This window comes from Mirounga angustirostris, unplaced genomic scaffold (assembly GCF_029215605.1).
Source record: "Mirounga angustirostris isolate CCGP_5_RB_7025 unplaced genomic scaffold, mMirAng1.0.hap1 SCAF_1, whole genome shotgun sequence".
Classification (NCBI taxonomy): Eukaryota; Metazoa; Chordata; class Mammalia; order Carnivora; family Phocidae; genus Mirounga; species Mirounga angustirostris.
The window spans coordinates 130,292,834-130,306,260 of NW_026991709.1; the positions used below are offsets into that span (position 1 = coordinate 130,292,834).

General features: G+C 42.4%; 1 protein-coding gene across 1 annotated transcript in view; it reads right to left on the reverse strand.

The window, feature by feature from the left end:
- Positions 1 to 13,427, reverse strand: part of RFTN1 (raftlin, lipid raft linker 1) — a 195,116-nt gene that overhangs the window by 114,083 nt on the left and 67,606 nt on the right. The window contains exon 3 of the mRNA XM_045903855.3: positions 2,659 to 2,845. Coding sequence (XP_045759811.1) covers positions 2,659 to 2,845 — 187 coding nt within the window. The remainder of the gene's footprint in view (positions 1 to 2,658; positions 2,846 to 13,427) is intronic.

Below are 13,427 nucleotides of genomic sequence, written 5' to 3' on the forward strand. Positions count from 1 at the left end.
TTTGGCACAAAGTTATCCAAGGGATTTCTTTCTCTGAATATGCTTATTAAGAATCTGGAATGTTCCTTAAAGCCATCCAGCAGTATGTAGACCCCAGGCACTGTAGACTAGAGTGAACTTAAACCCAAGGAGAATGCCATCTTCTCTTTCTTGAAAACCCTCCTGCACACTCATGTCTCATTCTTCTTAATGGCTTGACCCATTTTCCTTTCCTGGAAAGTAAGTTCATTAACTCAGGGACTGTCCTCAGTGGAAGTGAAAAAAAAAAAATAATAATAATAACCCTATTGAACACTTCAGCTCCACTGCTGGCTGGTTATGGACTAGTCCCAAAAGTGACAGTTCTTAATCCTTAAGAGGAGCTTTCTCACCCACCTCGATCTGATCAGATCATTGAGAATTAGTTCAGGCCTTGCAAATCATTCAGTACCAGAAAAATCTACTAATGTGTCCCTGACACTCCAACACTCCCTGGCAGCTAGGTGCAGCATAGAACATGGGCCCTCCAGCCAGGAGCCCTCTGTTCCTTCTCACCTTTATCAGTATTCAAAACTCTCCCTAGCAGGGAAGGGGCGATCCCCAGTAGTGTTGGTGAGTGTCAGGCATGGAGCCGGACAAGAATTAGTCAGGTCCTCTCACCCTTGCTACTCTAAGTGTGATCCATGGACCAGCAGCATTGCTATCATCTAGGAATGTGCTGGAAGTGCAGAGTCCCAGGCCCAACCGCAGACCTGCTGAATCAGACTGCACTAGAACAACATCTCTAGGAGATGAATAGGAGGCATATCAAAGTTTGAGAGGTGCTACTCCCTAGCAAAAAAAAAAGAAAAAAAAAAACACATCTTCACATTTAGAGTCAAATTCATTTATGATGTGCTGACTTCATGCCAAATCCCATCCTAACATCACCTGTGGTAGAATTACACTGAGGGATACTCTTGTGACCAAAGTGGACCCTCCCCTCTAAACATCAAGTCTAATGGAATGATGAAAGAAGCAGAAACACTGATGTCCAGTGAATGCCTCGCGAAAGGTACATTGAAAGTACATGGCAGGTTGGTTTTATTTTGTTTCTTTTCTGAAATTCTGACTTACTTGAGACTATTGAGTGGTAAAATGGAGGAAAGTGGAATAATGAAATTACTACCTCATCTAAAAATCAAAGATATCTTCCCTGCTTTTTTTATAAAGGGGTTGTCCACAGAATCATGGGGGGCAAGAACACAGGAAGTATTTCACATCAGGGTTCAGATGGGAGTCAGCCTGCCTGAGACCAGTCAGAGCTCTGCTTGCTGCCATTTGTGTGACCTTGATAAACAAGTCAACATCTGGGCCTCAGCTTCCTTACCTTTAAAATGGAAATAAAAAGAGTACCTTTTTCAAAGGCTGCTTATGAGAATGAAATGATACCTGGAAAGCCCAGCATATGGTAAGCACTCCATACGGGTGACCTATGATAATCACGCATACCCTGTGTGTCAGTATAAAATCTAAAATCACCGTGGCTCCCACAGTAATTTCCTCTGGTGATTGACCTGGATATAGCAAATCCACATCAAGAAATGAATATTCAAAAAAGACAGACTTGAGAAAAGTTTCGCTCTATAAAAACCATGGTAATTCTGGACGTTAGCAAAGGTGTCCGCCATCTTTCACTTCAAATTCCAACACAGGCTGACTCGGACTGAGAGCCCAGAGCTTGATCAGCCATGAAGAAATGAACGCTATTGGCCAGGAAGGAGGAGCCCGTCTTAGTCACCCAGGTGTCCCTGTGAGCTCACAAGCCAGATGTCTGTCTACCAGGCAAAGTAGCTTTTAAAAAGAGAGAAAGAGAAGCAGTCACTCTGCACTCTCTCTTTTTAAACTATAGCAGAAGTTGTCATTTCTCCCATGATGGTTGGCCGAAGGACAGATCTGATTTTTTTGCCAGACTTTATTTCAAAATAAAACACCAAAACATATCGTGCTTACTATCCCACCTTCGTTGTTTTTTTTTAAATCACTTAAAATTAAGATTACTCCTTTTGCGAAACCAACCTCCAACTCTCTTTTCCTAATTAGACCCAATAAAAACATAAGAATAAGCATTCAACTGGACAAGCCATACTGAAAACATCCTCAAAGCCTTGAAAATTAAAATGAAGACAAATCAGTCAAAGCACTTGATTCAAGTGGGTTTTATTTCTCCTCCCAAGTGACTGACAGAACATACGGTAAGTTTAAAATATCCAAGTACTTCTGGAGTTTGGAGGAAGATAATAAGTTTGTATATAGCCTTCAAAAAAATAGTGTGTTTTGTAGCCTTGCATTTCAGATTAACAGTATGATACTTTCACCAGCTGCATATTCTAGGAGTACACCTCTTCAGAGGAGGCATCTTTCTAATTGAGTGTAATCCAATAAATTAAAAGAGGGTCAGGATATAATATGGAAATCTCTACTCATGCAGTCGGGTGTGGACAGTTCGCAGGACACTGTGAAACTTCTCTCTGGTTGTCTATCACTTTGCCTTACCCTGTCAGAGGGCAGAGGCCCTGGGGACACCATGAAAATTTCAAATATATTCTCTACCCCCAGTCTTCTCACTTCCCCTCCTCCATTCAACACGCACCAGCCACCTCACAATGCGAAGCTAACGGTTCATCTCAGAGGACTTACCTGTCAGTTTTCTTGATCAGGATGGCCCTGAAGATGTGCTCGAGGGGTGTCTTCTCCCGCTCATGGGTCGGCTGAACAAAGGGGTGCAGGGCCACTAGTGAGAAGCCCTGCTGGTACAGCTCCAGGAGCTGGGCGGGCAGGTCGTGCAGGGAGGCCAGCCTCACCGCCGAGGACCTCGGGAGCTCAGCTGGAGGTGGAGAGAGGAGAGGTTTATCAGGGACGCAAAAAAAGGGCCCACCCTCCCCCATCCAAGTCCCTCTCCCCTTGCCCTTGCAGACCTCGGATCACTTCTTACTAAGGATGAGTTTACTCCTGTCTTAACTACTGTCGTCAAAGAGAACTTAAAAAAACAGCAGATTATTTTCCAACTCATCCAAAGGTGTTGCTAATTGGATATTTTAAACCTAGAGTCAATCTTCTCAGAGATCACATTGGAAAAGTCATTTCCACCCCCTCAAAAATAAAAAAAGAAAGAAAAGGAGGAGGAGGAAAAAATGACAACTGCATGCAAATATAAAATTCCCAGGTGGCAACACAGCATTGACAACTTCAGAAGACAAACTGGAACAAAATTTCTGTGACATTTAAGACAAAGGGGTAATTTCCTTAATTCGCAAAAAAAAATCACTGAAAGAGAGAAGAAAGAAAGAGGAAGGAAAGGGGAGGGGAGGTCAAGGGAGGGAGGGAAGGACAAGGGAAGGAAGGGAAGAGAGAGAAAGACAAAATATACTAAGAGGCAATTGCCTAAAAAACACAAAAAGCTAATCAATATCTGAAAAAGCACCCAAATTAACTCCACATTAGCACTATGCAAAACACATATTTTTCACCTACTGAATTATTTTAGATTTGAATTTAAAACAATTTTTTGAGAAGGACAGACAAGAATCAAAAATCAAAAGGTGTAAGCAAATACACAGTTAAAATTGTACATCCCAGCCCTATCCCCCTTCAGACTTTTTCCCTAGAGGCAAATCAGTATTGTCCACTTTTTGTATACACATTAACAACTGCTGAATTCATATACAAGTAAAAATGTCTATATATCTCCCTCCCTTTTAATATAAATTGTAGCATAGTGTTACACATATGGCTTTTTGCTAATTTTCATCAATTCACAGTATACTTTTCTTAGAAACCATTCAATAGCAGCACACAGAGCTTTTTCTCATTCTTCTGACAGACACACAGTGTTCCAGTGTATGATGTACCATAGGTTATTCAAACTTTTGCTTTTATAAGTAATGCTGATGAAAAATATCGTTCCTACATAATTTCACACGCGTGCACATACAGTACATCATACCTAGGAATTCCATACCTAGGAATTTGCTGGGCCAAAGATAAAAGCATTGTAATTTTTTCAGATATGGCCAGATTTCTTCCACAGAGTAGCATGGATTTACCTCCTATCAGTGATGTATAAAGGTATTCCTTTTTCCATGCTCTGGCTAATCTCGTAGTGAAAAAAATGATTCCTACAGTGGTGATTTGTATTTCTCTATGTAACTTGTATTTTTTCTTATTGAACATTTCATGTTTAAATACCATCTGTGTCACCTTTTCTATTAACTGTTCATAATCTTTGCCTAGTTTTCTATTGGGTTATCGGTCCTTTTTTCTATTGGTTTGTAGAAACTCTTTATATATTAGGAAATTTACATCTTTAGGAAATTGCAATAGCTTTCCCCAATTTATTGTCTTTTGACTTTGCATAAGCTGGGTTTTATCATGAAGAATTTTTTTTTTGTGAAGCTGAATTTCTCAATCTTGTCTTCAATGACTTCTGAGTGTTGTGTCATAGCAGAGAGATTTGGGATTATAAAACAATTCTCCTGTTATTACATATTTCATTTTTTGGATATGAGTCTTTGATCCAATTTGTAACCTACGCAGTATGAATTCAACATTCCACCCCCTTTCCCTTATTAATTTGAGATGCCAATTTTATCATCTATTATATTCCTGAATATATTTAAGTTTATGATTGTGACCCATTAATCTGTATTAATAATTTTAGTGTTATGTTTTAATATCTGGTCAGGCTATTTCCTGTAACTTCCTATCTTCTTGTTTAGTTTCTGAATCTTCCTGTTTAGTTTCTGAATCTTCCTGTCTATTCTTATTTTTTTTCCAAGTGGTCTTTCAAACCAGTTCATCAAACCCTCCTTCTAAAAATAATCTCATTGATATTATTGAATCGTGTTCAAATTATAGCTTAACTGAGGGTGAAACGCTATTTTCATCATACCACAAGTTCCTGTCCAAGTACAAGGCATAATTTTTGTTTATTCCAGACTTCTTTGGGGTCCCTCAGGCACATATTAAAGTTTTCTTCACACAGATATTGTACCTTATCAATTTTATTCCTATTTATTTTTACTGCTATTGGAATAATAGATTTTGTTTTCTTTTTACTTCTATGATACCCATTGCAGGCAAGAATGTTGGGGAAACAGGCATGCTCTTCATGGCTGAGGGGGTGAACTTCTCTGGAGGGCAATATGGTGTTTGCCTTCAAACCCAAAAGTATACACACCCCTTGTCCAACAACCCTGCCCCTGGATGTCATGCCTATGGCTGGACTCATAGATGTTTTTCAAGATATACAGACAAAGATACTCACTACAGGGTTGTTCATACAGCAAAAACCTGGAACCAAATAGTTCTTCATTGGAGGGCTGGTTAGCTAAACTCTGGGACACCCCAGCGATGAATTCTATGGGCCATTTAACAAGATTAAGATAAACCTGTTAGGTGCTGATGGAAATGTATCCAAGATAAATTACTAAGTTAAGAGGCAAGGTGTCTAACAGTGTTTATGATAGTCTTGTATAAAAATAATTATAAAGATAGATAATCTCTTTGAGAATAAAATTTTTTCTGAAAGAAATCACAAAAACATGACTATTGGATAAGGCTAGAGCATAGAGAGAAGGATGGAAAGGTAGTTTTTATTTTGTATTTGCAGTACTATTACCATCCACAGGGGTCACTGGGTGGAGGGTTTATGAGACATTTTAAGTTTCTTATTTATATGTAAAAACATTACTTAAAAGTGTTTTATGTATTTTTAAAAATAATGTGTTATTTTATTTTATTTTTTTTAAAGATTTTTATTTATTTATTTGACAGAGAGAGACACAGCGAGAGAGGGAACACAAGCAGGGGGAGTGAGAGAGGGAGAAGCAGGCCTCCCGCGGAGCAGGCAGCCCGATGTGGGGCTCGATCCCAGGACCCTGGGATCATGACCCGAGCTGAAGGCAGTCGCTTAACCAACTGAGCCACCCAGGCGCCCAATAATGTGTTATTTTAAAACACAAACTCTTGAGGCACCTGGGTAGCTCAGCTGGCTAAGCATCCAACTCAGGTCATGATCTCAGGCTCCTGAGATTAAGCCCTGCGTGCCGCCAGCTCAGCACAGAGTCTGCTTGTCCCTCTCCCTCTGCTCCTCCCGCTGCTGGTGCACGTGCATGGGGGTGCACTCGCTCTCTCAAATAAGTAAATAAAATCTTAAAAATAAATAAATAAAACACAAACTTAAAAAACAAAATCTAGGGCTACTTAAGAATACTACTTAACATCAGCGGGGCACCTGGGTGGCTCAGTTGGTTAAGCGACTGCCTTCAGCTCAGGTCATGATCCCAGGGTCCTGGGATTGAGTCCCGCATCAGGCTCCTGGCTCAGCAGGGAGCCTGCTTCTCCCTCTCCCGCTCCCCCTGCTTGTGTTCCCTCTCTCACTGTGTCTCTCTGTGTCCAGCATCCTGGGGAAATCTCCATTAATAACAGTGACAAATAGCAGATTGGCCAGAAAAGTAGGAAAGAATGCAGTCTTTCCCCTTGAAGGGTACTTTCTGGATATGCTGCTAGACAAAAAAAAATCTAAAGACAAGTCTGGTAAAGAATGCTGAGCCCCTCCAAATTCCTATGCACACCAAGTACCTCCTTAGACCCAGGCAAGGGGACCCCCTACCTTGGACCCCCTGTGTGCTCCTTGGTCCACCAGCAGCAGCAGCATGGAGGAATTCATTAGAAATGGAGACTCTGGGGCCCCACCTCAGACCTGCTGAATCAGAATCTGAGTGATCTACACCTTCACAAGCCCTCCAGGAGACTCTGAGGTTCCTTTGGCCCTCCTCCAGCCACTCTCCTCTCCTCTCCCCTCCTCAGGGAAGGAAACCGGGGACCTAAGGACATGCACCCACCCGTCACCCACAGCACAACCTCACACAGCCAAGAGCCTGGAATTCCCTGCCCTGACAGCCCCTGGCCCACTACGGGGGCCTGCAGCAAGGGTGGATGACGCCCCCAGTGCTCACCCCCAGGCCCCAGGCAGGATGGAGACTAGGGCACGATACTGTCATAGGAGCAGAATTTAAGGGGCACCAAAAACTCAGTAAGCAAGATAAATAACAATGTAATGCGATATGTTAAAAAATAAGAATTCATGCAAAGTCCTAATGAACAAAATATCAAAACTTTTAATAAAGATGAGATCAGTCTTACTGACTTCTCCTTTTTCTTAAGCTCCAATACGGCTTTAGCAGAGCACTTTATTGATCGCATCTTTTTATGTTGCCTCGCCTGCCTCACCCTAGTGCTGGCTCAGGCCCAATATCTCTTGAACTCTTGTGCCTGAGCCTGGCAAATGATAGGAGCAGGTCTGTAGGCAGGCTGTGCCAAGGGCATGGGCAGGTTTCCTCTGCTGTCAAGGGATTACAAAGTGGCCAAACCGCACAAGCGTCCGTGTGTATGGCATCGATGCTGGCTATTTCATTTGCAAAACCCAACAGACTTTTGGTAGGTGGGTAAGCCCTTTTTGGAGGGTAATTTCACCATGTTGATCAAACCTAAAAATACATGGTAATTTCACCATGTCGATCAAACCTAAAAATACAAGGCAGCACTAAGCTACCCTCCTCTTTGATGAAAATATACATGAAGAGCATCTGTGAATCAACCAACATGAGACCACCCACTCAGCCGGTCTCCACAGTGCAGTGGTTTGTAAATGTGTCAAGTATTTCAAAACTCTTACTGCTATACTAAAATAAGCCTTTCCTGGGATGCTGATCATTTATAGATTTGTTCCCGCTTATGCATCACGCTGTAATAAGAAAGTAAAAGCAGTCGGCGCATTGAGAAGATTTGGGATTCTAGCTACATTCCTCACTGGCGTTAATCCTGGGCACGTGAACAGCCCGTTTCCTTGTTTAAAATGGACATACTAACATCATACAGCAGCTGTAAGAGTCAAATGGGATGATGTGTGTGGAATTGACGAAGCTCCAAACTATCATGGTCAGTGGTGGTGGCAGTGATGGATGGGGAGCTGGTCAGGGACACCGGTCAGCTGAGGCTGGTGATGACACTATGGTGCTGGGCCACTAAATCGTTCCCTATTTCCACCCGCACGCCCTAACCTCCAGGCTTGCAAATCAGTGCACCAAAAACATGAGTCAGTCAACCGCTTCAGAGTTAAATGCTTCCTGAATACAACATCATACCTTTAAAATTTTTATCTTAAAATCTAAAGATGTATCTCTTGTCAAAACTCAGCAATTTTATGGCTTTAATTTTTGGTATGCATGCTGGCAAAAGAAGTTTAGCTTCATGGTTAAAAAACAAATAAAAGTGAATCTCAACAATCTTGTTGCAATAAAAAAAAAACCAGGCTCTTGTTGTAAATATGATTAAGGGCCTTATTTCTTGTTTCTGTTTGAACCTTCACCTTCAGAAAAACCCTAGTTCTTATAAACTGACCAATCCCCCAGTATTATTACTGGAAAAATAAAGGAAGGAATGACTTATCTGTTTGGATGGACATACCAATTGTAGCCTCTTGGTCTAATTCTCACCCCACCCACCAGGATAACCTCTCTACTATTTTAGTTTTGTAAGATTTGCCTGACTTCGTTTACACATTATGTAACCTTGGGCAAGTCATATGACTCCCACCCCATCTCCTGGGTCCATTGTTTATAAAATGAAGACCTTGGATCAGCAATTCTGAAAGGAGCTTTCAACTTTAAAATGCAATGATTTCATTATTCAATTGGAGAGTAACATCCAGTTTCTAACTAAAAAAAAAAAAAAATGCTATCGGATAATATAATAAATGCTTGCAAAGTGAACTCAAAGAGTTCCCCTAAACTAGAGCCAAAATGGGAATAAGGACAAACCACAGGTGCGGGTGGGTGGGTGGAAAGATGGAGAGAGAGGCAAGAAAACAGTCTTGTTGCCACTATGGCAGAATAAAAGCACTGTTGTTTATGAGGTCCCAGCCTTCTGCCCATCCCAGGCCCTAGAAAGGATTCTGCCTGCTCTGACAGTCCCTGGGAGTGTGGGAAGCTCTCCAGGGGTATTCTAGGGAAGAGACGCCTGCACAGTAGTGGGAGAGAAGATGGGTATCTTAAGAAGCATCCCTGGGGACGATGGGTTCCTCTCTTCCTAGCAGAGAGCTAGAAGGACCACAGTGTGAGTTATGTGAAGTTACTTTGACTTCCTGGGCTTTTATTAGGACTCCATTCCAGGACTGAACCACATAAGCCACCTCATCATGTTAAAATTTCTCATTATAAGCCATTTCTAATTATAAATCTTTATATTCTGAAGATGGGGGACACTGATGATGCTGTCTTAGCCAATGTTACTCCAGTCTGAGGCAATAACAGTTACTCCTGTTAGGGCCCAGTGTCCATCTGAAGATCACACTTTCCTCTCTCCACTTTCCAATCCGTCAAGTTCCCAAGTCTTTATCTCCAGGGATCAGTCTTCAAGCCCAGGGACCAGACTGGACGCCCCTTGCGCTCCCACTCAGGGAGCCGTGTCTTCCTCCCACACAGGGACTTGGACCTTCTGCCGTGCAAAGCCCAGTTCTCCAGCTGGCCTCTCCCAGCAGCCTGGGCAGGGACTGGCTCTTATCTCGTGACCTGGTAGAGGGTCTGGAGCAGATCACAAGGCCAGGAACTGGGGCCCCCAGGGGCCGGATGGATAAAGTAAATGAGAAACACAACTATGGGAAATATAATGACTACCAAAGCCCCATCTTGCCAAGGGGGCAGCATCGTGTATTTCCAGCCTGGTTACTGCCAACAGGAACATGGGCCCAGTGGTGCCAGAACTTCTAATTCTTACCTTGAGGAACTCAGTAATCTTGGTCCTCATAGAAACTCTCCTAATCTTTAGATTTGGCAAGTAATTCCCATTTGATTTTCAAGTCCATATGGCCCAAAGCCAAGACCTGGTAGGTTGCAGAGTCTGGATGGGGTATTTGATAAATGTAGGGGGATGGGTGCCCCCTACTCCTTCCTGTCCCTGATCTTAGCACAGTCAAGGCATGGTGTGAGCCTCGGTCATGTAATGAAGAGCGTGTGATCCTGTTCACTCCCACATCGTCACAGTTCACATCAGCCTTCAGGGATACACCTGTGCGTGTTTGACACAGTCCCCTATTTCCTAATTCTCTCTTCTACACTGATGTAGAGATGAACAAAAAGTTCAGAACCATACAACTACATTTTGCATCCCTTGGAAATATTTTTTTCCTCATTCAATGACCAATAACAGGCTTTTGATTTCTCAAAAGTCAATAATATAGAGAGTACTGCTGGAAAGGTATTTGGGGTGGCATGAGAGTCCAAAGATCTTTTGGAATAAATGTTTTGTTTTCCTTTCAGAACATAACTCCATATAAATAAATAAACCATTATTCCTGGGGTTAAGGAAAAAAAAAAAAGGAATGCAAACAGGGGGAAAGAAACCTCATCCACAAAACCACACATTTCTTAACACTCCTGGGATGAAGTAGATTTTGTTTTTGCTATGACTATGTTTTGTTTAGCAAAAACATTCTGCAGCCCCACTTATTGCCTGGAAACGAAGCCCTTCAGACATCTGCAGAAGAGCCAAAGTGCCGGCTTTGCTCCCCTCAAACTTTACGACTGGGAAAGCGCCAGGGTCCGGGACAAGAAGGAAACCTCGGGCGCCCAGCACCCGCACACCTCTCCCCACTCTACGGCAGGCGACGGCAGGCTGAACGGCAGCAGCTTCTATGATTTGGCTCAGCCATCATGTGTGAATTTAACCTAATTATTCAAAGTCCGACTCTGCTTTTCTAATTACATCTGCTAATGGATCTGTCAATACCAGGGAGCGAAACGCGAGAGAACGACACCATTTCCCTCGGGTCATTTCCCTCACAGGTAAAGCTGATAATGACACGGCTCAACCAAATCCCTCTCTCTCTTTCTCTCTTTTTCTCTCTCTCTTTTGAAAGTTCCTTGAAGGCCACTATTTCTATAACATCCGTCTGCCTGGGCTCTGCAGTAGATCCAATTTAGCGAAACGCTAAAATCAATCATTTTCCAATGTGGGGTTTTTTATTGGATAGGTAAGCAATAGGAATTCAATTTTTAAAATGTTTGCAGACCAATGTCTTCTGTCTGTGTCATTTCTGAATCTGTGGAATAAGTTAAAACTCTCATTTTGAGGCTTTCCAAGTTCGGATTTCTGTCACTGTCTTATCAGATAAATTCATGTTTTTGAAGCTTAAAAAAAAATAATAATAAAGCCTATCCAGGCTCAGGAGACCACACCATTAAAACATTACTTATTCTTTTTTATTTTTTTAATTGAAGTGAGATTCACATAAGATCAACCATTTTAAAGTGAACAGTTCAGTGGCATTTAGTACATTCATAAGGTCGTACGACCATCACCTCTCTGTATTTCTTTTTTTTTTTTTAAAGATTTTATTTATTTATTCATGAGAGACAGAGAGAGAGAGAGAGAGGCAGAGGGAGAAGCAGGCTCCCAAGGAGCAGAGAGCCCGATGCGGGACTCAATCCCAGGACCCCGGGATCATGACCTGAGCCGAAGGCAGACGCTTAACCATCTGAGCCACCCAGGCGCCCACCTCTCTGTATTTCTAAGACATTTTCCTCAGCCCAAAAGGAAACCCCATTCCCGTTAAGCAAGTTACTCCCCATTCTCCTCTCCCTGTGGCCTTTGGCAAGCACCAATCAGCTTTCGTAAAACACAGTTCTCAACACCTTATCTAAATCATGGATAAACTCGAGGGGAAAATTTCAGGAAGACTGAAAGCACTACTTTAAGTTTATATAAAGCTAGGATTCTACAGGTCAATCATGGAGTAATTGGCAAAGCAACAGAGGCCTCATCAAATGAGTTCTGCAGTTGTATGCCACCAGACCACAAACGACTATGAAGCATCAGACTATCAGAGAGCTGTGACAACAGGTGTGTGGTAAAGCAAAGGGTGGAGGGAGAGGGGGAAGTCAAGTTGTTATTGGTTTGCTTGTCATTTCAAAGGGTCACCTGCCGTCACTGAATTACACACACGCAACACCACGTTGTAAAAAGTTCAGTGTCTAGAAGTTGTAAGGAGAGTGCTGAATAATTCCCATTGACTGTACCCATTAATCAAACCCAAAAGATGGCATTACTGCTCATCTCACTGGTCCACTTTGTCAGAGAAGACACAGGCGAGGATTCATCAAGAAAGCTCTTCCAACACCACCAGACTTCACGCTGCTTAGATTTCACAGTGGGGTATTCAAATATTAAAAGCAACCGGCTAGAAACTGAACTCCAAGTATTAATAAAATATTTCACACACTTAAAAATACTTTTTATAGTGACAAGAACATACAAAGGATCACCAAGTCTTCAGAATTTCTATTCAAACTGGCCCACACCAAACCCAAGGAGAGCTTAGCACGAGTCAGAAGGGAAACTAGTTGTCAATATTTTATGCCATTTTCTTAATTGAGCATGATAGCATGAGAGCTGACACTCCGGGTAGTTCTCTTTGATTCTGAGAGTACAATAAACTGATTGCATCCAAGACCAGCCACTAATGAATATGTACAAACAATATGGAAATGAAACTGTTTAGAATGTAAATGGGACCCTATATGGATTTCTGTGATAAAGTCTGAAGACTTTGTACAAAAGTCATCAGTATTGAAAAAATAATGTCACTGTGGCCAAGTTCTCAGAGAAGGCATATCAGAAAAATAATGCACATTTACAAGGAGCTGTGAGGAATCAACTAAGAAGCGTGATTGCTCTGATACCTTCTCATTCAGGTGTGTTGAAAGCAAAGAAGCTAAAGGAACCAAAGGAGCACCGGAAATGGGCAGTATACGGAGCCAGCAAACATATTCTGAGCCTGGAGACCATGCGGCCCCTCACTCGCACACGTCCTCCCCACCCCCCATGTAGGGCAGCCCCAATAGAGCCAGGCAGACAATCAGCCCTTTGGGAACAAGAAGGGACATGGTACATTTTCAAGTCTGAAGCAGCCAAGTGTCATTTTCATTCCTTCCCTACATGCACACAACGAAATTCATCAATAGTAGAATGGCCATGAATCCACCATGGCTCATCCATACTGCAGACTATGAAGTAGCAATTTTTTTTTTTAAAGATTTTATTTATTTATTTGACAGACAGAGAGAGAAAGCACAAGTAGGCAGAGCGGCAGGCAGAGCGAGAGGGAGAAGCAGGCTCCCGGCTGAGCAGAGAGCCCGATGTGGGGCTAGATCCCAGGACCCTGGGATCATGACCTGAGGCGAAGGCAGTTGCTTAACCAACTGAGCCACCCAAGCGCCCCTATGAAGTAGCAATTTTAAAAATGAGTTGGATCCATACCTCTGACCTGGAGGAAAAATCAAATGCTGATATGACAACGAAAGCAAAGGAAGTATGTAAAAATGTCACCTTGCAGAGATGGCCAAATAATG